At 40.2% G+C, this 25,085-nt stretch overlaps 2 protein-coding genes across 2 annotated transcripts in view; both read left to right on the top strand.

Moving 5' to 3' along the window:
* Positions 1–4,891: 4,891 nt before the first annotated feature.
* Positions 4,892–21,050, top strand: TNFAIP6 (TNF alpha induced protein 6). Its single transcript, XM_062578789.1, has 6 exons — positions 4,892–5,046; positions 12,455–12,592; positions 13,975–14,136; positions 16,687–16,915; positions 17,998–18,038; positions 19,923–21,050. The coding sequence occupies exons 1-6, from the start codon at positions 4,953–4,955 to the stop codon at positions 20,084–20,086; spliced, it is 828 nt and encodes a 275-aa protein (XP_062434773.1). The 5' UTR covers positions 4,892–4,952; the 3' UTR covers positions 20,087–21,050.
* A 3,494-nt stretch (positions 21,051–24,544) lies between these two features.
* Positions 24,545–25,085, top strand: part of RIF1 (replication timing regulatory factor 1) — a 35,736-nt gene continuing 35,195 nt past the window's right edge. Inside the window, exon 1 of the mRNA XM_062578632.1 lies at positions 24,545–24,708. Within this exon, the coding sequence (XP_062434616.1) occupies positions 24,602–24,708 (107 nt within the window). The 5' untranslated portion in view covers positions 24,545–24,601. The remainder of the gene's footprint in view (positions 24,709–25,085) is intronic.

The raw sequence follows: 25,085 nt of genomic DNA, 5'->3' as shown, positions 1-25,085 counted from the left end.
GAGGCAGTAAAGAATCTGTTACTTTAGTCTGTTCTAACAGAGAGAAGCAATGGGCTAAAATTGCAACAGGAAAGATTTTGGTTAGTGGAAGATATTTTGTTATGGAAGACGTTTAAAGTATTGGGAAGAGTCAAGCACCAGGAGATTGTGGAATATCTATCACTGGAAGTTCTGAAGAACTAGCTAGACAAGCGTCTCAAGAATGGTGTAGGTGTAGTTATTCTGCCATGTTGGGGTCCTGAAGGTTGGAGTCTGATGACTCTTACGGTCTCCATGTAGTTCCTTGAGTCTGGGATAATCCTTTGTCTTCTAGCTTGACTGCTCGGTTCATAAAAGATAAGTAAAAATAAATAACAAAGAAAATAAAAATAGTATTGAACAACAAATGGCCTTCTTTCAAAGAACATCAAATCCAAACTTCTGCTCAAGTATCATCTCAAGATAAGTTTGGTGTTTTATTTGTTTGGCATATGTACTTGGGCTGTTCCAAAGTTCCAAAGCTTCTCTGCTCTTATGATTTAAAATTTTCTTTCACTTTTCAGCCTAAACTTTTCTCTATGTAGTATAGTATGGTATGACATGACATGGCATGGCATGATATTACTGTTGGGCCAGCTTTTTCCTTTCTCTAGATTAAATAACTCTTCTTCCATTCTTGGGTTTTCTACCATGTAAATTCAGACAGTGTAGTTATGACACCCTTTTTAGACAAGCTCTTTTAGTTCTTTCTCAGAAGAAAAATTTTGCTTTAATATTTTTCACTGTTTCCCTGCTCTTCTCTTTTCTATATTTTTCACCAAGCACTTTTTTTCTGCAACAGGATTATGATTTCTTGCTGGAAGACTTCTTAATGAAAGGCCTTTCACTGCATGGTTTTCCATTTAAATACACCATTCTTCATACCATTCTCAGACCTATCAACAATATAATTGTAATATATTCTATACTACCTATGATAAAACACAACTTGGAATGCAAAAGCTATAGATACTTTCATTTTCATTTGTTAATAAAATAGCAGAGAAATGGAACTTAGTATTTAAACTACTGTGAAAGAGATTTGTCTCCCAGCATACACTACTGTTATTTTTTTTTTAATTTTTCATCCTCAGTGGTTCATCCATTAAACTGCTGGATTGCTTTTTCTTGCTGTCGTTGTGATCAGTTTTCTTATATCACAGTACTTCTACTTTAGTTTTTGCACTGTTTTCCCCAGTGCTTCCCTGTTCAACTCCTGCCTTTTTCTTTTTTTCCCCTCAAAGCAACTATGGTTTCTGGCTGAAAGACTGACAGCTAATAGAAATCGTGGACATTGTAGTCTGGCTGGTAGCAGACCAGTAGTCCGCATATTTTTCGTATAATCACAGTCAACTTCTACTGAATCTTTCTGGCTAATGTGCATCCTCATCATTAAACTGCAGTGGAAAAGCTGTTATTTTTATTGTGTAATACAGTGCTGTGCATCTCCATTACTATGGCATCATGGTTTGGGCTTCAGTGGGCTTCAGACCACCACTTGAGAGCTACAGAGTTGGGTGTTAACTTCAAACACAAGTCAAACAGTGTTTCTTAACATATGTACGCATGGAAAGAGTTAAGAAAAGGCCACCAAAAATCTGTATATTTTATTTAAGATGTGTCTGGGATGTATTTAAATGTAGGAAACTTGGAGGAAAGCTTAAGAAAATGTTGTCAGATGAATGTCACAAAGTGCCTACATCTAGCTGTGGAATATCTTGGTGAGAAGATCTAGTGTGATTTGCAGAGGAACATTTTCCTTTCCAACTCACTCAGGAGCCAGATGTATAGAACTGAATGTATTACTTTATTGACTCTGAGAACTGCAGAGATTAATGCTTAGGCTGAATCTGGACAATATGTTTAATGCAAAACAATAGCAAATATTAGATTATTTCCTTGGATGTCAAAATATTTACTGTACTCTTCACTATAAAACATGTACTGGACCCTGTAAAACTGTTGTTAACTTGTAACAAAAGATGAAGTTCATTCATTTGAGGGATTGTTCAGGGGATATTGTGGCAGACAACTGAATCCTAACCTCAGGACTGGATAACCTCCAGAAGTCCCTTCCAACTTCAGTTATTCTATGATTCTTAAGCCATTGTATTTCTTTAGTAATAGTAGCAGATAGCATAGTTTCTCCGGGAAGTATATTAGTACCAGGGAATCATATTAGTTATATCTCCAGAGAGATACTTATTTTATTATATTTAATTAATGTTAGAACTTGTATATATTAAAAGAGGTGCTATCAAATACTATTATTATCAGAACTATTTGTCACATTATGCCATTTATTTGCTATGTTACTTTTTCTAATGAGGCCTTTGACAGTAGTAGTCAGCTTGAGTAAAAAAATACTTTTTACTTATTATTGCAAGAGCGTCTGTCTCAAGATTTCACCATCATTGTCTATTACAAATCACATCTGAGTTGGTATGCACTCCTTGCTTTCATGGATTAGTCATTTTTAACACATTTTCATGATCTTGTGGGATTGGCACCCGCCTACCGGAACAGAGCTACTCCCTGTGGTTTAGACATCTGGTTCTGATACAAAATCACTGAGCTATCAACTCACATTACAATATCATCAGAGGAATTTGAATGAAATGGTAGAGAGAAAAAGTGACCTGTGCCAAGAAGGACAGTCCATAGCATAATTCTCTCTTTTCTAAAAAAGAGATCTTAGTGCCAATCTGAAAGGATTCTCTTTGAAGAAGTTCTTTGTCTTTTTAGCTTACTGATGTATGATATTACTGTTGGATTTTCACTTTCCTTTTTTTTCTGTTCCTTCTCACGTACCTTTTTATTGTTTCCAGATCGCAAGAAGACACCATGAATATATCACAACTCAAAATAAGCAATGTCTTGAGTGTCAGTCTCCTTCTGTTAATGCGAACTTGATACTCCAGTGTAATGCTCTTGGCACTGTCTGCTTCATTCACCCTAAGAGGTTATACTGCCGCCTTTACAATTCATACCCCAGGTAAGCTCATAGGCGTGTCTCGGATATCAGTGTGTGGGAAGGATAAATTTCTGCCAACTTATTTTGGCAGAATAATGTTGAGCTAGATCTCATTCAAAAAAATCAGACTCTTATCATATCTTACCATTAAAGTAGCAAGAAAAGAAGTATAACTAAAATATTCAATCCTGAAATCTAGGATGAAGAACAGATGTAGTAGGACTTCTATCTTTTTTTAAATAAGACAAGTCTGGTGGATGTTTTCCTGTTTTGCTGACAGAGGAGCTGTAAAGCATGGTGAGACAATCAGTGTGGCAGCGGCTGCTGAACAAACTGGCGAGCAGTACTCATGGCCCCAGCATCCCAAGCTGTGGGAGCTCACTAGCACAACAGCAAAGAGGACAGCAAGCATGTCCACGGTGCTGAGGATGCCTTAGGCTGTTTGGAGGGAAGCCAGTGGGTTGCCATTGGCTTTCTATGATACCCAAGTGGGAAGTCTCATTGCTGGGCCTCGAAATCAGAGTACACCTGAACTTCATCAGGAGTGAGATGACGTACGTACATTGTACAGCTACTGCTGCACACCAGAGGTTCAAACCTGAATGTGTAAAGCATTCATATGCACCACACGAATGTACGTTTAGCTGAACTTTACTGGAATAACTGGTTTGCACTCACCAGTGAGTGCTGAACAAGACAGGTCAAGACAGTGGTATTTTGGTGCAGGTTGCCTTGCTCTTCTGTCTGATGCAGTGGAAAGGCTCTCAACTCCACTTCCCCACAGCTTTCCTCTCTCCCTTAGCATCTTAGCATCTCCCTTAGTATCTTCTAGGTGGGAGAAATAAATGTGTGTGTGTGGATATGATGCAGCTATGTGTTCATTACATTATATTAAACCTGGAGTGATAAAGAATCTCTTCCTCTGTGACAGGGTAGACATTTATGTAAAATATTTTTGAGTATGCACAGTCCTCCATCCTTCACTTTTCATTTTTGCTTTTCATTTATTTTAACTTGATTGTGCTCTTGATCATGCTCGTGGTCATAAACACATCTTTCTTCACTACTCCTGACTTGGCAATTACAGATGTTATCAGAACTGGAGAACAGAGTCCTCCAATGGCTGCTCAGGAGTGTGGAGCAGCAGACAATTTTCCATACTCTCATCTTTCCCCCTTTTTACTCTTCCACTCATCCCACCCATCACAAGGAATAGCTGCAGAATTCACTTTCAGCCAGAAGGGAAGACAGGCAGACAGCTGTCATGCTATGAATCAGATCCTAAAGTGTGGTTTGGAGGGAAAGATTTTAGCTTTAGTTCCCATTCACATAACAAAGAGCATCTGTTCCTGGCACTTGCAAAACTTAGGAGTTCCTGAAAACCATAGGAGTTTGACTTCCAGTTACAGATTTCATGTGAAGAAGTGGAATTCAAATATAGAAGGCAAAACATTGCCCTGACATTTTTTAGTTGATCAGGTCACTAAATTAAATTCAAATTTTGTATGAAAGAGTAGAATGTTTAAATAAGAATGTGAAGTAGTATGCCTAATTCTCTTCAATCCTGTAAACCGTGTGAGTAGAAACATTGCATGTAGATAGACTGGTTATTAGTTTTATAGTTCTATGGAATTTGAAGACAGTGAATGCTGAAGAATGCATAGAGTTTGGCTTGAAAAATTTTCATGTGTGCTGCAGTAGTTAGGGATAGAATGATTCCTTGGACACACTGGGAATCGAGAGAGCCAAAAGTGAGTCACGTGGATGAATACAGACCTCACATTTAATTGTATAATAATACTACAGCAAGCACAATTGGAGCAGCCTTGCTGACCTCACAGCTGAAAGCACTATTTAAGATCTGGCTACCAGATGTTCCAACAGAATCTAGCCAGCTGCTAGCAGAGGTTACCCTGAGTGTTTTAACAGAGAGTATTTACAGCCTAATCGTACAGAAGAGATGATTGCACTAATTTTCTTTTCTGTCCTGCTGTGGGACATGGCTGAAGCATGGGGATTCAAGGACGGAGTGCTGCATAACTCTATTTGGTTAGGTAAGAAAGAATTTCATCATGAATGTTTTTCTACAAAAATCACTGTGTTTCTCTAACAATGTAAAGATGAACTTCCAGCAATATAAAACCATGCATTAAAAGAAGCAAAATCCTGCAATGAAATTGGTTATCATTGCTCTGATTAATACCTGCAAGTTTTGTCCTTACAATCTTACTGTTTTTACTGTTTATCTATTGTACAGGAAAACATAGTAATGGAATATTTTGTCTGAATGTATTTGATTAAGCATGAAGTTAAGCGAAAGCAGTATTAAATATTAGTTCCTTCTAATGAAGGAAAGCAGAGTATGAAAAGAAACATTTGCCAAAGGAATGAATTAGTTTCTGCATGAACATACTTCAAATGCCTGGGGTCCTACATATGAAACTAAATGATCTGGAAATAATAGCAATAATATATCCTAGGTTTCTAGGAAAATACAGAAATGTATATGTTTTGGCCATTCATTTGTTCATATCATTAAATAGTGGAGAAAAGAATTCCAAAGAGGCTATATAATATGCTGTGGCAATAGTTCTTATACTCCAAGTGGGTTTAAAAAGCTCTTAGAGTTCTTTTAGCATTCTTTATTATTCCCCAGTAGAACAACAAAAATCAAAACATTCTCATAAAATATACCAAAACAAATATATGCAATGTGTGCTCTGTTTTATAGACAAATATTTATAGACTCCTTTATTGTCTCTGGAATATTGCGTATTTCTTCATGAATTTTAAGGAATTGCCATAGCCAGAACTCATTTCTGTAGTGCTCAGATGTTTCATGAAGAACTGAGACTATCCTCTATTAGCTGGTATAACAACCACGTGAATCTGAGCCCTCCTCAGAGGACCTTGTAAGCTAAAAGGAATGTGAATGCAAAGGAAATCGATCCGTAGTATTTTCCAGTTAATTGCACAGTTTTAATTACTTCCCTTTCCCTCTAAAGCTGGAGCATGCCTGCTGTGTTCTGTAGGTGTTCAGATAGGAGAGAGCTCTGAGGGAGGATAGCTTGGCACCTTCTTGCCCCACCGCAAAGAGGAAGCATTCAAGAAAGGATGACAGAGAAAAGGCTTGTGTGCGAACCAACAAAGCCAGTATTCTTGGCTGAAGTAGCGGTAAGGAGACACAGAAGATAAATAGGACTGAGGCAGTGTTAAGCCTTGATTGTGGGGACAGAGAAGTTGTATTTGGTATAGTTTGTGATGGGTATTCTCATACAGAAAGGATGTGGTCAGAGCAGTGGGTAGAGAGACATGCAGAGCCAGGCCTCCCGTTTATCACCAGTTGGTACAGGCTGTCTCTGCACAAGTGAAGGAGTGCTTGGCTGTGGCACAGGTCGGCTCTGCGCTTTAGCTATTTGCATGCTCCTTGGCAGAGTTTTCATCTCTGCCAGCCAGTGGTCTTCGAAGAGTGCCTGAGCAGCAAGAGCAAGGCCAGGGACTATGCAGGAGGCAAAGTGGATGAGGTCTCCGATCCTAGGGAAAGGGAGTTCAGCCACACCACACACCACTCACGCTCACGGATAGAAAACAGGTCCTAGGCATTTTATTAGCAAATACTGGCATACCCATGTGACTACTGCTGCCAGTGCTGCCCTGACTGTGGCCTGTAGGGCTTCTGCGACATAAACGTGAACTGATGATGATAGTAATCATTTAAGCAGTTGCACTTTGAATGACATGGCGTCCTTTTGCATATATAAAAAAAGTTTAGATTCCTTAAAAGCGAAGAATAGAGCATTGACTGGAATGAATAATAAAATAAGGGTTTGTTACACCTTTAGCATTTATCGTGTGAGTAAATAAAAATGAAGGACAAGGATAAAAATTTGACTTGCTTCAAATAAATAAATACATGTAAAATCTGGAAGCACAGTGTATAACTTTCAGATAATCACTCTGCTTCCACTGTTTGAGGACTCCATTGTAATACCTCTAAAAATGCACTGTCCTGAGTACTGCAGTAAAAGTACCAAAACAAAAACCAAGTTGCAGTTAATTAAATTAGCAATAGAATTCAGTGCAATTATGTATTACTGAAGAAAAACTTGGCAAAATCACAGCCATTCATTTTATGCATCTTTGCATTAAAAAAAAAGTAATTTGAACAATAAAAGGAGTAACCCCAATCTCATACTAACTATGCACAAGCATTAAAGCAAGACCTTCTCCCCAGGATAAAACCTAGGAATGCACAATGACATTTGAACTTTGCTTATCTTCTCTTCTTCTGATAAAGCATTGTCAAGACCAGAGTGAAAATGAAGGGAGTTTTCCATTTTACCTTTTTCCCTCGTCTTTCCTTTTTTTCCTTTTTTACCTTTTTCCCCCATGAAAACAAATATCAAGTCTTCAATTAAGGTCAGGCTAGAAATGTTCATATCTTTTACCTTATTTCCGTGATATAAAACATATTTTGTTTTCTTGCAAAATACAGGATCTTGATGCAGCTGAATATATACTATTTCCGTTAATGTCTTTCTTGTTTAAATGGAATATTATTGGGACTCATTTTTGTAACAAGCCTGTTATAACCAAAGGTTTATGGTAAACTGATGAGCAGATCAGAGCAATCTTGCCCAAACGTGCTTGGAATGTTTGAATTCTGGTGCTGGTTCTTAGTGCCCCAAAACAGGAGTTTTCCAGGGAGGCAGGAGCTCAGGATCAGTGAAGGGCCAGGGCTCTGCTGCCTGCTTTGTTTGTGCAGGCGCCTGGAAAGCAGCCAGGCTGGATGCGGCTGCCCCACTAAGGAGAGGGCTGGGACGGGGAGCAGGAGCGTCCCTGGCAATTAGCAGTCACCAGCCTATACCAGCAAAAATAAACCAGATTTCCCAGGTGCCACAAGGCCTCCTTGGGGGCCTTCCTTTTCCAGTGATACAAGTAGGTAGCCCTCATTCCTAATCCTTGGGACAACTGAAGTTGATCTTGCCTTCATTGCTTAGAAATAGTGAGCCAGGGCTAAACTTCTTATAATTGAGTAGATACAGTGTGAACAATTCATCCATTGAGGACAGTGGAGTTACATGGGGTGATATTTTTGCTAGGAATGAGAAAAAGAGAATGTTCCAAACTCTGATAGCAACAGAAAATAACATAAGGAATATTTTTTTTTAGTTGTGTCAGGTGAATTCTTCAAGAAAATCACTGTTCTCCATGACTTAAAAGAACTCGCATACCCATTGAGAACAGCAAGTGCGAGAACATTGCACTTTCACTTGGCCATTTAGGTTATGTTTACAAGGAAATGTATAAATAGAAAGTATGAATTTTATTAATGGTGTTTCATCCCTCTGAACAGAATTGCTCACAAACTGTTTGCAGTGAACAATTAAAAATATTTCTGGGAATAGAAGAAAGGACAGAGAGCTAAGAAATTAAGTGGTTTTGTAAAAATACTCGACAGAATGGACTGTCAGCGATGGTGCTGGACTTTCAAAGGACTGAAGACACAACCAAGCCCTGCTTCCAAGCCCTACAGTCGTCACCTTTGCAACTCAAAGCGTATGCTTAGATCATTCCGCAGAGTCCCAGCGGTCCCCGTGACAGATGCAGCACACCACAACGCACAGCTGAAAGCTGGGAACAGATAGGAAACATTCCCTCCAAGAGAAGCGCCAACAAGCCATGACTAAGGTGGCACCGTAGAGACAGGGGAATGGGGCTATTCTAGGCCTCTGGACTTTCTAAGGCGATGTCAAAATACCAGTCAGCAGCAGGGCCCCAGTATACATATTTCGTGATCCAAACTGCCTGGGGATAGATGTACCTTTCCGTAGGTATATGGCCTAAGCCTGTGATATAAACAAAATATGGCGTGTTTTAATGTGAAAAAATTCACATTTTAGAGAGCGCTGAACTTCTGTGTTGGAGTGTAGTGAGAAGTCCCCACTCTTGTGTTTAGAATTTCGCTCCCATTCGCAGACCATGTGTCGGTGAGGTGTAGGGACCATGCCTGCACCGCTGGGGCCATACCTACACCATTCAGTGAAGTACTCTGAGGGTGACCATGAGTTACCAGAGACCTCTGCCAGCAACTTTATGCAGCAGCCCCCCACTTTGAAATTGAATAATTCTGTTTGTCTTTTATTATATAACCATGTGTCATGCATATTGATGGAACATTATTAGGCCAAATCTCATTTTTTTTGTCTTTATGCAGAAGAGATTGGCCGCATTTTAATCTTGCCAACTGCTGTGGGTGACTCAAGGGTCACTCTTCTCACAGAATCCTGCTGTCTCTGGACTTCAAGGAGAAATTTTAAGAAATGTGAGTTGGAAGGAGCATGTCTGTCAGCCCTGTAAGCCACATTCGTTTGTGTAAGAACCAGAGGAAAAATAGGTGGAGAAATTCCAGAGAGGTCAGCCCCAATTTGCAGGTTTTCAAGCAAATAGGGAACAGTCGGTTTGGAAATTCTTGAAAGAAGGGCTGCTGCTAACCAGTGAGTCAGTTAAGGTTGCTCCTCCATCGTTTGAGTACCGGGATTTGGACACTGAGTACATTTCTCAAATATTTCAAAGGCATTATTGTAATCCAGGAAGAGGAGATTTTGGAGAGGTCAGATACTCTGGGAGCAGCTTGCCGGCAGCATTCCCATCAGAGAAGATGCCCAGCTGTGGCTGGGATGCGTCGTACTCTCTAGTGCCAGACGCTTGGTGTACGAATGGCACAGTGATAGGCATGTGCTTGCACGTGCAAGTCAAAGCAGAATTTGATTCAGGTTTGTCTACACAGCCATGATCTTACTCCATAACAACTAATAGTAATTTGTGTGTGTCTGTTCATGTATTACTGTGAATGTGTGTATATATGTGTGTTTATGTATATAAGTGTATGATGCTTTGACCTAGGTGTGTTTTTGTAGTTTACCATTCTGCACAGTTTCTAGTATAATTAAAATGAGAAAAAGATGCCTGCGAAAGATCTGATAATTAATTAGGATATGCTACTCTTGGGGAATACTGAGTCATTAAACTGTGACACGCTGATCAGCACAAATGTCAAAGCTCGACAATGTATGTGCATGGTCTATCTTTCCAAGGGCTACTTTTATCAAGTTACAAAGGAGTAACAGAGATATAGACTGGCGATTGCTCTCAGGAGGGTAACACCGACCACCAAGACACTACATGAAGATTCAGTCATGCTGCTATCAGTATAGCAGCCCTTGCAAAAGCTATGAAGGACAAATCTTCCCAGCAATATTCTGAAAAACAAGACAGTGATGTCCTGATGTTTTAGCATCAAGAAATGGGGATAGATATCTCTTGAGTGTTAAGATTTGAAAACACTATTACCAGGAAAAAACATCAGAGAAATTAGAGACAACTGAAAATAGTAGGTTTTGACTGTCAGCTGCAAGTCTAAACCATTGGTGAGTCCCTCTGAATGCGAGGTGCTACATCCAGCGCTCTTCCAGGAAGGGAGCAGAGTGGGTCTTGCAAAAATAGCTGCCAAAACGATGAGAGCTTTTTTCAGCAACTATCACTTAAAATAAGCTTTAAGACTGTTTTTACTTCAGCGTGACTGATCATCTTTGCCACCCAAGAAAGTTTGGAATGAACTGCCTCTTGCTCTTTGACTCAGTGTAGGTGGGACAGCTTGGTTAATCCCAGTAGAGCTGCAGTAATTACTAATTTCATTTCCAGGTTGTCCCCTGAGTGTGCAGTGAGACCAGATTGTGTGTTTTTTTTTTTTTTAATATTCATATTTTCAATTCATGCATACTGAATTTAATATACTTACACTATAAGGAAACAGTGACTGGATTTATCAGGCTAAAGATGATAGATCATTATGTGAGTGAACAATAATGCTTTCTACAAATGAAATCTTGATTTAAAAAGTTTTTTTTTTTTTTTTTTTGAATCTACCATACTATTATATCGAGGACTAAAATAGCTCAGCTAGAAGAGCATTAGACTAAAGATCTAAAGGTCCCTGGTTCAAGCCTGGTCTTCAGCAAGGGGGGTCCTTGTTGCTACAACCCTGTCTAATGTGCTCTAGGTGGCCCTGCTTGAGCAGGGACTTGATAATCTCCAGAGGTCCCTTCCAACCTTCCTGATTCTCTGATTCTATGATTATTCCATAGCTGTTTATTATTCTGACTGTTCTTTACACTGGAACTACCTTGGCTTCTTAGAAAGATCTTTCCATAGACTATATGTTATTCTTTGCCTATGCCACTGACATTTCTGGCTGTGTTACAGTAAGAACTCTGAGTCTTCTCAGACTACTGTCAGCAATATCATTTACTTCATTGGGAATGAGTCCAGTGGCGGTGGCTCCAAAACTATATTGGCAAACGTCATTCTGTATCTAATAAAGGATCTCTCCATAGCTAACCACAATTCAGTGGTTTACATTCTTTTAAGTGTCCTAACATAGCCAAAACTACTGATTCTAAGTAGAATCAGTAGAATAGAGAGTCACTAGAAGAGACATTCTTTTTTTCCCATGGTGCAAATAACTGCTGTAAAAGAACGCTTCTTGTTTTGCTGCTTTTCTCAATTACATTGCTTAATGATAGCTGTAGAGAGCCATTTTTCTCAGATTGTACCAAATATTAAAAAAAAAATAAAGAAAAATACTATTCAGATTAGATTTGCATATTGGTATAGAGGCAGATTTCTGTACATATGGCATCAGACAAGTGAAGCAAGAAAAGATTATAAAACCTGTAGTAGTACTGACAGTTTCTAGTTTTCCCTGCAAAGCTGCTGTATACTGGACTTGAAACAGCAAAAAATAGATATATGAAGAAAATATATTAAATTTCTGTATAGCAAAAATATCAGACAACAATTGTTCTGGTATTTGTGAGACAAGGACAGATATTTTATTTTGCATTTTTATTCCCTTTAATTTTTGCCTCTCTTCTATCCAAGTAGCTTTCATTTAACTTCTCTGGAGATTCAAAACAAAGCTCTGATCCATCTTACAAAAGCACTGTAAGTTATATCCAAAAGTATGCTGTAATAGCAATCCAGAAGGAGTTTCCCTGGAGTTTGATGTGGTCCCACAGATCTAGTTATACTGAACCAGCTGATCGTTCCCTTAACTACTGCTTTCTGAGTAGTCTTATGGGACTCCTTGCCTGCGTTTGTTGATTTTCTGTTTTTCAAAAGCTTGCCCCAAACTCTGAACAACTCTTGCTCAGAAGCTTCTCCCAAAACGAAACATGCCTTTGTGTTGCATATTTTCCTGACACTTCCCAAATAATGCAGCTACTAGCAGAACATCTTGTTTCTATTCTCACCTGGATGGTAGCCCAAGGTGAAGGTCTTGGGAAACTGCTGAAGTTGTAAGATTTGACATCCTCCAGGAAGGTAGGTCAGCTGGGATCTCGTAGTCTGCATTCCAAAAGTAAAACAATACTGAACTTGTTTATTGCTTTGATCCCCCAGAACGAGCAGCCGGAGTGTATCACAGGGAGTCACGCACTGGAAAGTACCAGCTCACCTACGCAGAAGCAAAAGCCGTCTGTGAGTACGAAGGAGGACATCTAGCCACCTATCAGCAGCTGGAGGCAGCAAGAAAAATAGGTTTGAGAAAAATATCTGTTTGCATTTCATCTTGCTCATTGTGTTGCCAATCTCTCATTGTCATGAACGTTATGAATCCTGTGAGACTTAGAAACTCCCTGGATTTTTGCCTGAGTTGCACGCTGTGTCTCCCCACAGTAAACAGAGTGAGGCTGCGCTACCTACGGAGCTGTCGGGGATAACGTGGGGACACAGGGCTCAGTACCCCTGAGCGCTGCACGCAGCACGCCCCAGGGAAGCAGTGGTATCTGCCCAGCGCCCTCCCTGCCGTGCTGGGGCACCGCAGGGACCTGCGGGGCAGAGCACTTGTCCCCTCTGAGCTTTCTCAGAAAATGAGAGTTGTTATTTTTCACATAAGCAGTTCAGGTGTTTTCAGAACGTTTATTTGAGCCCTTGTTTGCTCTAAGAAGGAGTGTTGGTGTGCTCAGAGAGAAAAGCTGATCTCAGGACACTACTGAGATCTGTTTGATTCCTGTTGAGGAAAGATTAATTCATTCAGAGTCTTAGGAAAACAATGGAAAATATCCTGCACTCTAGAAATATGCAGGCTATGCTGTTGAGTCACAAGCTGGCACTCAGCACCAGCACACATGTAAAAAGGGTACTTTTGTCTCTTCTGACTAGCTTGCAGTCCTGGCACGCCACAAGTATGTTCTAGTTTGTCTCTGTGAAACCATGGAGTTGGTTTCTACCAGACAGTGAATAACAGTGCATTCTTTGGCTATTGTTTCTAAGTTCACAGGAAGGGAAGTTAGAATTTGTTTTTTTTTTTTTTTTTTTTTTGGTAAGGAAATATACATACATATATATATATGTATATATATATATATATATATATATATATATATATATATATATATATATATAAGGAAAACATATTTTAGGTATTTAAATTTAAACTGTAAGTATTTTGAGAGAATATGTTATTTCCTTAGCTGTCTACTGTATATAGTATTTTATTCACCTCAATCTTAATACTGCAAACTCTTAGATGAGATATAATTGAATGAATTTGTATGACTTTAAAAAGGAAACAAACACAATTTTATTCACTTATGTAATTAATCCAATATATAATTTAATTACAAACATTGGTACAGTATTTAAAACTCACCACCCTGGAGACTATATAGTCCATCTGCGTTTGATTTTTTTTTTCCAGTGGCAAACCAATAATCATACTGTCGAGAACGTAATACATCCTGTGTTTAAAATCATCAACTCAAAAGACTGTTTCTTCCTTGTAGTACAAATTCTGTTAGATGAATTACATCTAAGTCATTGATCAGCTGGAGCGAGTCATTATTTGTCTGAATAAAAAGCAAGGTTTCTTGCCTAGGATTAATTTGTCACGTGCATGCCTCCTTTTCTCCTGATCTCAGGTTTCCATGTGTGTGCGGCTGGCTGGATGGCAAAGGGCAGAGTTGGTTATCCCATAGTAAAAGCTGGACCCAACTGTGGCTTTGGAAAGACTGGCATTGTGGATTACGGGATTCGCCTCAACAGAAGCGAGAGATGGGATGCCTACTGCTACAACCCTAACGGTGCGTTTAAAAAGAACCCATTGCTCCTTAGTTCTGAGAATATGACTACACGTCGTGATGTCTGGCTGTGCAAAGGCACCCAGACGCTCAGTGATAATTACCATTTTGCTGGCCTTTTACATTTTTCTCAATTTGGAAACAAAAAATCAATAGAATTGTTTTATGCAGTTCTCAGTCTTCTATTTGGAAACACTGCTGATAAAAATTAGGAAAAAAAAAAAAGCCATGTGAGTTCAGCAAATTAAATCTAGAGAAGTTTTCCAAATTGTTTTATGCTTGGTAAAGTTCTAAAAAATTCTAAAATATTAGAATCCAAACCCAAGTTGGGGAATTTCCTTATGTTCTTTTCACTAGCCTGACATTTGTGGAAGAAGGTTAGCTACAATTAAATGCTGCAAAGGTAAGCATGTGTGTTTTTACTTACATAGAAGACCTTAAAGGGCTGGCAGATGTTGCAGGAACAGTATCACCTCGCTGGTTATACTGCCACTATGGGGAGCCTACTGAAGTGAAAACATCATCTGAGAATCTGGCTTCTAAGGCTAGATGGGACCGTCCAGATGATGCATATGCATTCTTAACAAAAGAGAGAGGCTGGAGGCTATGGTTAGGTTAAACTCTTTGGTTGTTTTATTCCTTTATTATCAGCACAATCCTGGAGGAAAATAGAGGTGTGCATGCAACTGCTCTGTTCCTGTTTATCAGCTCTCTAATACATATGTAGAGATACGAACAAAAATAAAGCATTATGACACAGGAACTATTTTCCAGGTATTTTGCCTATAAAGACATTTAATGTTTACCCATCTTTCCAGTCACGGGAACGTCTTTCTCTTGCCTGTGATAGAAAACTCTTGAAAATGAACGCTCTGGGACTGAAACATGCACTGATGCAGCTCCCAGCAGTGTGTGTGTGTGTGTTTGGGTATGTAACTAGATGGAGAACATTAGATCTCTGAAGCAGATCCAGAGAAGTGATTCAAACATGAGTGACAAGACCTCATGGACACAGGACATGTCTCTTCTGGGGAGGCTGAAACAGATTGTCTGCACCCTGTGCAGCCAGCCACATATGGGCTGTTGCATGACCTAGTTGCCTGAGTCTAGCTGGATTAGCCCCACACAATGCTGCCGGTGACTGAAATTCCTAATGTGGCCACATTTCAGTTATTCTTGGGATCCTCCATGTAACAGGGAAGATACAAAAAGTGGGCACCATCGATAAAAGAGTAGCTTAACTTTGTGGTCTGCCTGGTTCTCCTGCTCCTCCAAGTGAACTACCCTGCATGGGAGAGCCAGAAACCAGAGTTGTCCATGACGTCTGTACAGCTGTGCACATTTTGTTTGTGCTCACAGGGTTTGAACTTGTTTATGTTAGCTGGGCAGTTGTTAACCAAATAGCTCTGCGGGGTGGGGGACTCTCACAGATGTTCAGCATACAAAGAAAACTGTGAGAGAGACTACTGCGCTCATTACCACGTTTAAATGGGTCAGCCCAACTTTCTGCTTTGTCAGCCCTCTCTTCTGGGATGAAAGGTGATTACTTTGCAAATGCGTTGGATAGAGGACAAAAGGAAACTAAAACTGCCAACACTCAGAAGATGACTCCAGCCCCTCCGTTACAAGGATATGTATTCATGCTCGATGGCAGAGTTGTCTGTTTGCAAGTGGGAAACTATAGCCTGGGGAGGCAAAGTTGAATTGACTGATTTGAGCCTGGGCTCTTCTCAGAGATGCTAAAGATGTCAAGCAAGCTGTGGAACTGCTTGAATGTTTGAAATCACATCCAATCTACCTGTGTGGTGGTGCTGAAAAATACAGGGCTTGTAGACAGTGTGAAAACTAAGAGGATTATTGCCATTATCCAACTTAAGGCTTCTAACACATGCCCTGAATCACTCTTGGAAAGTACCTGCCTCTCCATAAGTCTGAACTTAGGAAACAATGAAGTCAGGCAATGTGAGGCCACCAAATCAATTGGTCCTGCTGACAAGGAAAGGCTCAAATGGGCACAGAATCTAACAGGAATGTCTGCTTTTCTTCCCAAAGGAAACCTTCCAAAGGCAGGGGAAGAGCTGCAGCAATAAAAACAGTGCAGCAAAATAAATGTAGTCACTAATCTTTATGGATTTTCTGGAGAAGAAACACTTTAGAGAGGTATTCGGAGAAAAAAAGGACGAAAGTGGTCGTGAGGGCAACTTACAAAAACAAGTGTAAAGCTTACAATTTTACATAATCAGAAACTCCAAATGCTTTTATATAAAGTCTTAGCTCTGGCCCAGAGTCCACTGAAGTCAATGAAAGCTTTTCCTGTGAGTTCAGTGAGTTTTGGATCATGCCTCATTTCCAAAGTATCTGTTCCCAAAAGCTAGGAATGGCTGACATTTCCTTTGAGTGCTGAGTGCTTAAATATATGAACAGTGATATTTCTCTGGGTGTTCCTATGTGATTTTCTACAAAAGGTCTACTGGGTCAAAGTGCACAAAGAATTAAATCATAGTCATATCCAAAATGAATATTTGAACCCTGATGTTTTTATTTTTCTCTTAGGAAAAGAGTGTGGTGGAATCTTTACAGATTCAAAACATGTTTTTAAGTCACCAGGCTACCCAAATGAGTATGAAAATGATCAAATTTGCTACTGGCATATTAGAGTAAAGTATGGACAACGGATTCATCTGCAGTTTCTGGAGTTTGATGTTGAAGACGACACTGCTTGTATGGCTGATTTCTTGGAAGTCTATGATAGCTATGATGATATCAATGGCTTTGTGGGCAGGTAAAGCAATTCCAGCTTTAACAAGAAAATACTCAAATATTTTTTAAAAATTTTTAGCATAATACTTAAGAAAAATTGTATTACTTAGCCAAATAGCACCCCTGATATGCCCAAAGTACTTGCAGCAATAGTACCTAACCTACCTCTCCAGACAATTTTCTTCACTATTATTTACACAGATCTGTAAAGCACTTTTGAAAATTACGCTTTGGTCTTTCCTGCTTTGTTAAATTACATGAAAAAGACCTGCAAATCTTTTTAGGTAGCTACTTATTTTTAAATGAGTCCTCTATTATTTTGCAGGAAGAATGAGTAATCCCAAATAACATTTTGTATTTGCCTTAATTGAAGGGAGGGAAGAGAGGTGTTAAAACTGTTAGCAAAAATGTATTTAATTCAAGTTATTATTAGCCACAAAGTCAAATATTTTCTAAGAAAATCAGAACAGAACAAGTGTTATACATCTTCTTTTAACATTTAAAGTAGTTTCCCTCTTTGCTTAATTCTCACTTTCTTTTGTGTAATACCATCTTTTTGATTATTCTTTAGCAGTCAAATTTTTCGTATGAAGTGTCTCAGTTTTCTAGTACAGCAAATAAACTAGAAAAGTGATAAAAACACTTCCCTATTCCTGCCACATTTCATATCCTCTGTACAAATCATGCATAGAAAAGCAAGGATATATTGCATTTGTTTCTCCTTTAGAGACCATTCTTAATATTTTTTCATGATGAAGTTCATGCTTTCTCAGTTTTGGGCTGTTATTCCTTGCCATAATGCTATGTAAAAAAGTTTTTTCTTGTTTTACAACACTGACTTCCTTCTTATATTGAAAATTATGTTTCTTGCAGCTTTCCCTCCCCTAAACCTTACTATAATGAGAAAAACCCTTGAGTGAATTGCTTTAACATAGAGAAACGTACATAGACTGAACATCTACAATCAATTTAACCCATAACAACAGCTTTCTCAAAGGAAAGTACAGCCTGAGAGTTACCATTGACAGTATAGGTCCCCACATAACAGGGATATGGCATATTTGCTGTGCCACTCAGTCATAACCATTTATAATTTTTTTTCAGGTTCTGTGGAGATGAGTTGCCAGATGATATCATTAGCACAGGTAATACTATTTGCACTTTTTCTGGTAAAAAAAATCAGCCTAAATCATCTCTTCTCCTACTTTCTAAGTCACAGCCAGCGTATCATAAGCTGCTATTCAAAACTGCCATTTTTTTTCATCAACACAATTATTTTTAAATAACCGTAAAAGGAAAAAAAAAAAAGTCCAGTTAGAAAAATAATCAGGGAAGGATCTACTCACCAAGTTTTCCTGTTCTCAGAGCAAGGACTGCAAAAACCGTTGCCAAAGCTGGATATAGAAAGTATTTTGTATGTATGTATAAACAACAGTCAAGATTTGATTCTATATAAGTGAGCGAAGCGAGGTAAAAGTGGCTTTCAAGTATTGCAAAGTTGCCATAGCAAAGAAGTTAGCACAGGCTAATCATACAAGGAAGTAGTCATGTTCCCTCAGGAATGTGTATAATCTGTGCAGGTGCTCATGTTACCACACCTCCAGTGTCTCCAGTACCTAAATATGCAGAATTCACAATGCCATCAGTTTTACCATCTATGGATGGATTATCTCAGGGATGAATTAACAGTGCTGTGGATGCAAACAGGCCTCACATGTCTGCGCTTGCTAACACAGTGAATCCTTATTCCTACGTTACACCAGGCTATGATCTTAGAGCCTAATTGTGTATGTCTCACATTATTAGTGTTTTTCTTTCTTACCTGGACAATCCCTGATGAAGCAAGGATAGACTGTTACTCATTAATCAAACATAGACTGTTGCTGAGAGGTTCCTAAATGTGACGCAGTGCCAGAATCACAACTCTGAATGCAAATACAGCGCAGTCTCAAGCAGAGGTACATAATCTGAGGAAGGACCACTGGGATCAGAAGAAATGCTTTCTAGAATGAGGCATCATTTCAATCTTCTGAAAGCTATGAGCACTGCCATTTGTTTACAAATAATTCCGTTTTCAATCTTAAGTAATAAAATCATCCTAAAATAATTCTAAAGAAGTAGAACTGAAAATAATCTAGTTTTCCCCTCCTTAAATATTTAAAAGAGCCAGGGAAAAATACATTAGCATGGAGAGAGAACATTACCATGTGCAAAAAGAAGACAATAAAACAAAATTGACAAGAATGAGAATAGGAATGAAATCATGGTGAAAGAAATAGAATGTTAACAAAACAGAGTAAAAGAAAATTTGTTTGTCAGGCCAGATTATGACACTTTTTTTCATAATGAACGTCATATCATTGCATAGTTTGTTAGATTAGTCCATGCAAATAAAGAGGGCAGAATCTGAAAAATACTTACTGCACTCTCGTGGTTAAGACATGGAAAATGGGACTCTATCCATCTCCAGTACAGTTCTCTTGTTGGATTTTGGACAAATCCTGAGCAAAAGCTAATCTAAGCTTTGACCTTTGCTTTGCTTTCTGTGCTCAGAGCCCACAGCTCTAAGCAACAGAAAGAGAAGAGAAAAGTTGAGTTGTGCCATACCTGCTCTCGCAGTTTACACTGGCCTGGCAGAGATGAACAGACAGTCATGGGAGAGTGATGTAGCAACCTCACCCCAGTGTCACCTAGAACTGCCTGAGGCTCTGTGCCTATCTCATATGTCCAAACGTTTTCTTTTCTTCAAGTGGGGTGACTGCCTAAGTCGAGCAAGTCCAACATGAGCCTAGTTTTCCACAGGGCTGAAAGGCCTATACTTGGCTCAGAGGTAGACAGACCAGGTGGATTGCTCTGCAGACCTGTGTTTCAGATTCCTAGGATGTCCCGTCATGCCATGACATAGACAGACTCTCTCCGGAAAACTCAAGTGCCCGAGGGAAGCAAGAGAGTACTATAAAAATAACTGAAATATCATGGTTTTTTGCCACCCAAAAAAGTAATCCTTTTGTTTCTTTTTCTTGTCCTAGGAAATGTTATGACCTTGAAGTTTTTGACAGATGCCTCAGTGACAGCTGGTGGTTTTCAAATTAGATATGTTACTATGGACATGCCTTCAAAATCAGGTGATGGAAAGAATACAACTTCCCAAGGAAAAACAAACTTCTTAGCTGGAAAATTTGGTATTATGTGAGCAGATTAGCAGGGTATGATCATTAAGAAACATGTTTTAGAACCCGATTCAGGTATCTGTTTCTTCAGATAAGACAGAGACATGCAGTCATTTTCCTCATATCTTTCTGACCTTTTATTTTCTGCCTTATATAAGTTTTTTTAATAAAGCAGATTAGGAAATAAATTATAAAAGGTACTTACTTACATAAATAATAGAAGACTATTTTTAGATTACAAGGACTGCATAAAACCAAAGAATTCATTGTTACCAAATATTTTTAAATTATTTTTCTATATGAACTGTTCCTTTTCCTCATTTCTTGCTTAACTTGAACAAATATTTTATGTGACAGATGTTTCTTTTTTATTAATTTAATTTGGTCTTCCATCCTTATTTTTCTTGATTTCTACATATTTATTTTTGAATTTTTGCTTTATTTCTTCTTGTTCTCTGTGTTATTCTTTTTTTATTTTTTAATTAACTCATTTCCCTGAATGCAAAAGGCCATTTGAGTAAATTGTTAAGGTAACATGAATTCATCTTGTGGGTGGCCTAACAGCCACCTATGTCATTGTCTGAAGTGAGAAGCTTATAAAGCGTCATGAAAAGCACAGAATCAATTATATTACCATCATAATTTTGTTGTGAGATAAATTAAAAATATTCAATCAATTTTGTCACGGTTTCCTCATCCAGAGAAGAGATACTCAAGCATTTAACTTCTCTGATTTCACTTAGTAAAGAATCAAATGAAAGACTCTGTAATGATAAGAAAACTGGTGAGATGAAGCGTTAGAGGAAATTAGGTACTGATTTACCAGCATATCTGTTTATAAAATACTGTCAAGATGCTATATGTTGTTTACACAGGTTTTTAGACTGTACTGTTTTGAACTGATAAATATAAATCATTTTCCGTATGTTTTTAACTTCAGTTTAAATTCCTCAGTTTGAAGTGTCATTAAAGCTACCTCTGTTTTAACCTTGTCCAGTTTCCAGTGAATGCATTTTATTTTTGTGAGAACTTTCAGATTTTTAATCATTTTTTCTTAATTTAAAAATATAAATTAAGTTTTGAGAGGGTTTTCTTTTTTCATACTGAAAATTTTCCTGACCCCAAACCAGCTGAAATCTAATGCCAATTAAGGATCTTCCTGTGAATTTTTTGGTCTGACACTTTGTGAATTCCCCAGAAAGAGTTTTGTGCAAGAGGAAGAGAATCTTAAGCTAATCAGTCCTGTCTTTGCTTTACCATATTCTCATTCTCGGTACTTAAATTGACTTCAGCTTGGAGCTTTTATTGTTTTAATTTCACTTGGAATCAGATTTTGTTTTCTAATCTAAACAACAATGTAGATGGCACATGGCTGGAGCAACACAAACACAGTTTCACATGCATAGCTGATGGTGAGAGGGCTGACACAGCTCTTTCTTAGCTGTTGAGTTAATAGTATATGCAGTCAGTCAGAACATCCTACTACTGGTAAGAAGAGAGGTTCCGTTCTTGTAATAAGACACCATATTCTGTTCTAAACCTGCAGCATTTTTTTTCTGGTTTATTTTGCTATTGTGCCAATAAGCTCACAGTGTTTAATATTTTCTGCTTTGACAACTCCCTCACATTATACTTATCTCTGAAGTACCTGCTTATATTCCAGTCTTGATTCTATGTTCTAGACACTTGCCTATAAACAGCATATCTGACCTCTCTTTAAAATTTTTACTCATGTATCGGAAGAATGATCACCCTTTGTGCAGGCCCCTTCTACTCCCTTAATTTCCTTGCTAGTCCAAGGAAATGTATTTTATTTTCTGCTTTTGCCTTAGCTCTGTGCTACTATGTAACTATGTGCTTCTCAATGAGAGTAACCCTGAGGCTGGGCTCAAGACCAGCTTTCGCTGGGTAACCTGACTCAGCTGGAACTCCCAGGGGAACATCCTAGCTAGGTATTTGCTGAGTTTTAGACTGTGATTGAGGCCATACTTACCTGCTATGTATCTGTCTTTGATCTTCCATCTCTGTTGGTAGGAAAGTCAGCTGATTAAGGTTGAGTCTTGCCTATACGGCAGCCAGCCAGGGGCATATTCAGACAGGCAAGCAGGGCTCAGACAAGGTTTCCCTGGTCAAAGGCAAATATGAGTAAAAGTGCTGGGTTTCAGGAATGCCTCACTTTCATGGCATTCCCAGGACTAGCTGACCCAGCCACGATATGGTTATATATGATTATGATTATATATGGCTATATGATTATATTGTTGCCAGTAAGTGTCACTGTATTTTTTTACAAACAAATACATAATATATATTTTTAAATAAAAATTTATTCTGGAGAAATTCAGGTCTTTGGTGTATATGAAAAGTGACAGTGTTTTATACACTCCACTCTGGTTTTCTACACTTATCCTTCACTATACTGATATTCCTGTATCATTCTTTTATCTTTATCAAATACACACCAAAATACAACTTCAAAATTGCAAACAATGTGAAAGGATGAATTAAGGATCCTGCTAGCAGAAGTTGTTGACACTTATCACAATTTGGAGTCATATAAGGAGCAGTGGTAAGGACAGGAAAATAGAGAAACACAGAAAATCTGACATCTGGAATCTGCTTGAAGTGGGCAGACTACTATATAGAAAATACTAAAATCTTAAAAGATTCACATTTGTGTTGATGAACAGTATCGCAGCTAGAACTGCAGTTGCTCTCTCTTTCATTTCAAATACTCTATTCATGCTTCATCTTAATGCCAGGAAACAAAGTTCATATTACTATGTTTAATGGAATGAAGCTGCACTGAAAATCAACTGGTATTTTTTAATCCTGCCACCTGGTGGACTGAAAAAAAAAGCTGTTCACATGTTCCTGTGAATGTATTTCTCCAAAACTAGCAGAAGTATTTAGCAACAAGAAGCAAAAAGCCTGGAGAGGACTGTTAACATTTTATTTATGGTCTGGGGTTCTTTTGGACTGAGAAGCAACTGGTCCTAAATTGTTACGCAGCAGAAGCAAAAACTGCACAGGAAACATCCACTTTCCAGAAAACCCTCCTGGGACAGCCAGTGGAGTGACACCATTTTAAGAGTTATTTTACACAACATAGACTCCAGATAAGGGTGTCAGAAGCCACCACAAAGCCCTGCAGGTGAAGACAAAAGAAGAGTTAACAGTTACTGTTAAGGTCTATTTTTATCCCTGAGAAACAAGGTTTCTCTGCACAGCAAATCTGCCACAGATCTCAAGCTATTTCATTACATCCACAAACACTGTTGATATAAATTATTTCACACACTTACCAGTAACTCACTTGTCTTTTTTCCACAAACTTACCATGAGGGGGAATAAACTGTAATAGGTGTTAATGTTTCCTACCCCATGGTGCAAATTTCCTGTTTATTTGTGTGCCCCCCGGCTGTTCCCAGCAGCAGCTCCCTGGCAGGACTGCTTTTAATGCTGCCCTTGCTCAAGCTGATCCCAGGAACCTGATGCTAAAAGTCCAAGATTTTTGTCCAGTGCGTCACAGCGGAGACGGTCTCAGCCACGGAGACCACACTGACCGCAGGTGAAAACCACCAGCTTCCAGTCACTTTTATGCAATGCTTTATCACACAGTCCGACAGGGGAGCTTAAAAACTCGGTGAAAACGTGCCAGAGCACGTTTCGTTAAACTGGCTTTTTTTCTGCTTTTTAGAACTCCAGTCCCTCCTGCAGGTGCGAGGGGAGCTCGGCCTCTCCACGGCTGTGCCAGAGACGACTGCAAGAGGCGGTGGTGCTGCCCAGCGAGCCGCTTCACACTCTCATCCGCCTAGCTAGGAACTTTAGGTTTGGGCAGATAATGTTGCCGCGGCGCGGAAGCACAGCCCTAACACCCGAGCAGCTCTGGAAAAACCATCTCAGTCACAAACACGCATGATGCGCACATCACCCCTCTGTGAAGGACGGGCGGGTCGAACGCCCGCTCCGAGAGGTTACAGAAGCGGTGGCCAGTTGCGCACCACGCCACTCGAGTTAAAATCATAATAATAAAAGCTTGGAGTCAGACAAGGCTCGGACTCTGTGTGAGCACCCCGAGGAGCCCCCCAAGCCGCGAGAGGCAGGCGCTGCGTGACAAGAGGAGCGCTGAGGAGAGCTCAGGTAAGAGCAGCGGCCCCCCCACGGCGCGCGCCGGCCGACCGTTGGGGCCACGCCCCGCCTCCCAGGGCCGCCGCGACCAATCGGCGGCGGAGGCGTGGTGTGGCGTGGGGCGGGGCCCGAAAGGCGCGGGGAAGCGATCCATCGCTCGGCGCTCCGCTGCGAGCGGGCAAAGGCACGTGGTGCGGCGGGCGCCGTTCGATGTTCTCCGGCTCGGCCGCGAGCTCCGCCTCCCCGCGCCCCGCATTGGCTCCGGCGAGCGCAGCCCGGGTTCGCGCGGCGCCGCGTCCCGCGCGCCGCCATCTTAGCCCGTGAGACGGCGCGGGGCGTGCGGCGGCGGCTGCGGCGCGGGGCTGCCCGTTGCCCTCCCCCCTCCTCTCACCCCGCTCGCCGCCGCCATGAGCGCGCCCGCCGCCGCCCCCAGCCTGCTGCCCCTGCTCGAGACCCTGGAGGACCCGTCCGCGCCGCCGGGGGACCTCACCGACGCGCACCTCACAGTCGTCAAGTGAGCGCGGCCCGCGGGGGGGTGGGTGGCCGCGCCGCGCCGCCTGAGGGGACGGCGGCGCCCGCCAGGCCTCGGCCGCCCGCCCGCGCCGAGGGGGCGGCCTGGCGCGCCTCGTGGAGCGGAGCACTGACCGCTGTGATTGCAGCTCCTAGACTTAGTTTTTCCTAATTTTGGAGTGGTCATGTGTTCTTTTAATTACGTTTTGCTCCCTTAAAAGTGCCCGTTAACCATCAGGTCCCACTTTCACCAGGGTTCTTCACATCTGTTAGCACGTGCAAAGCATTATCGCTTGATCTTCCTTGAGTCCCTGTCTTTTCCTTTCCAGTAACTCCCTAAACCATAAATGCTTGAGTATCAGTGATTCTGCTCCCTGTATA

This window comes from Rhea pennata, chromosome 6, assembly GCF_028389875.1.
Source record: "Rhea pennata isolate bPtePen1 chromosome 6, bPtePen1.pri, whole genome shotgun sequence".
NCBI classification, from domain to species: domain Eukaryota; kingdom Metazoa; phylum Chordata; class Aves; order Rheiformes; family Rheidae; genus Rhea; species Rhea pennata.
Note: the sequence above shows the minus strand (reverse complement) of the source record. Positions and strands in the feature narration are given on the sequence as shown.

Excerpts from the sequence above, each read along its gene's own strand:
- TNFAIP6 (XM_062578789.1), top strand. The coding sequence starts at position 4,953 with ATGATTGCACTAATTTTCTTTTCTGTCCTGCTGTGGGACATGGCTGAA. Across the intron at positions 5,047-12,454 it reads GCATAACTCTATTTGGTTAG|AACGAGCAGCCGGAGTGTAT; the intron begins GTAAGAAAGAAT and ends TTGATCCCCCAG. Across the intron at positions 16,916-17,997 it reads ATCAATGGCTTTGTGGGCAG|GTTCTGTGGAGATGAGTTGC; the intron begins GTAAAGCAATTC and ends ATTTTTTTTCAG.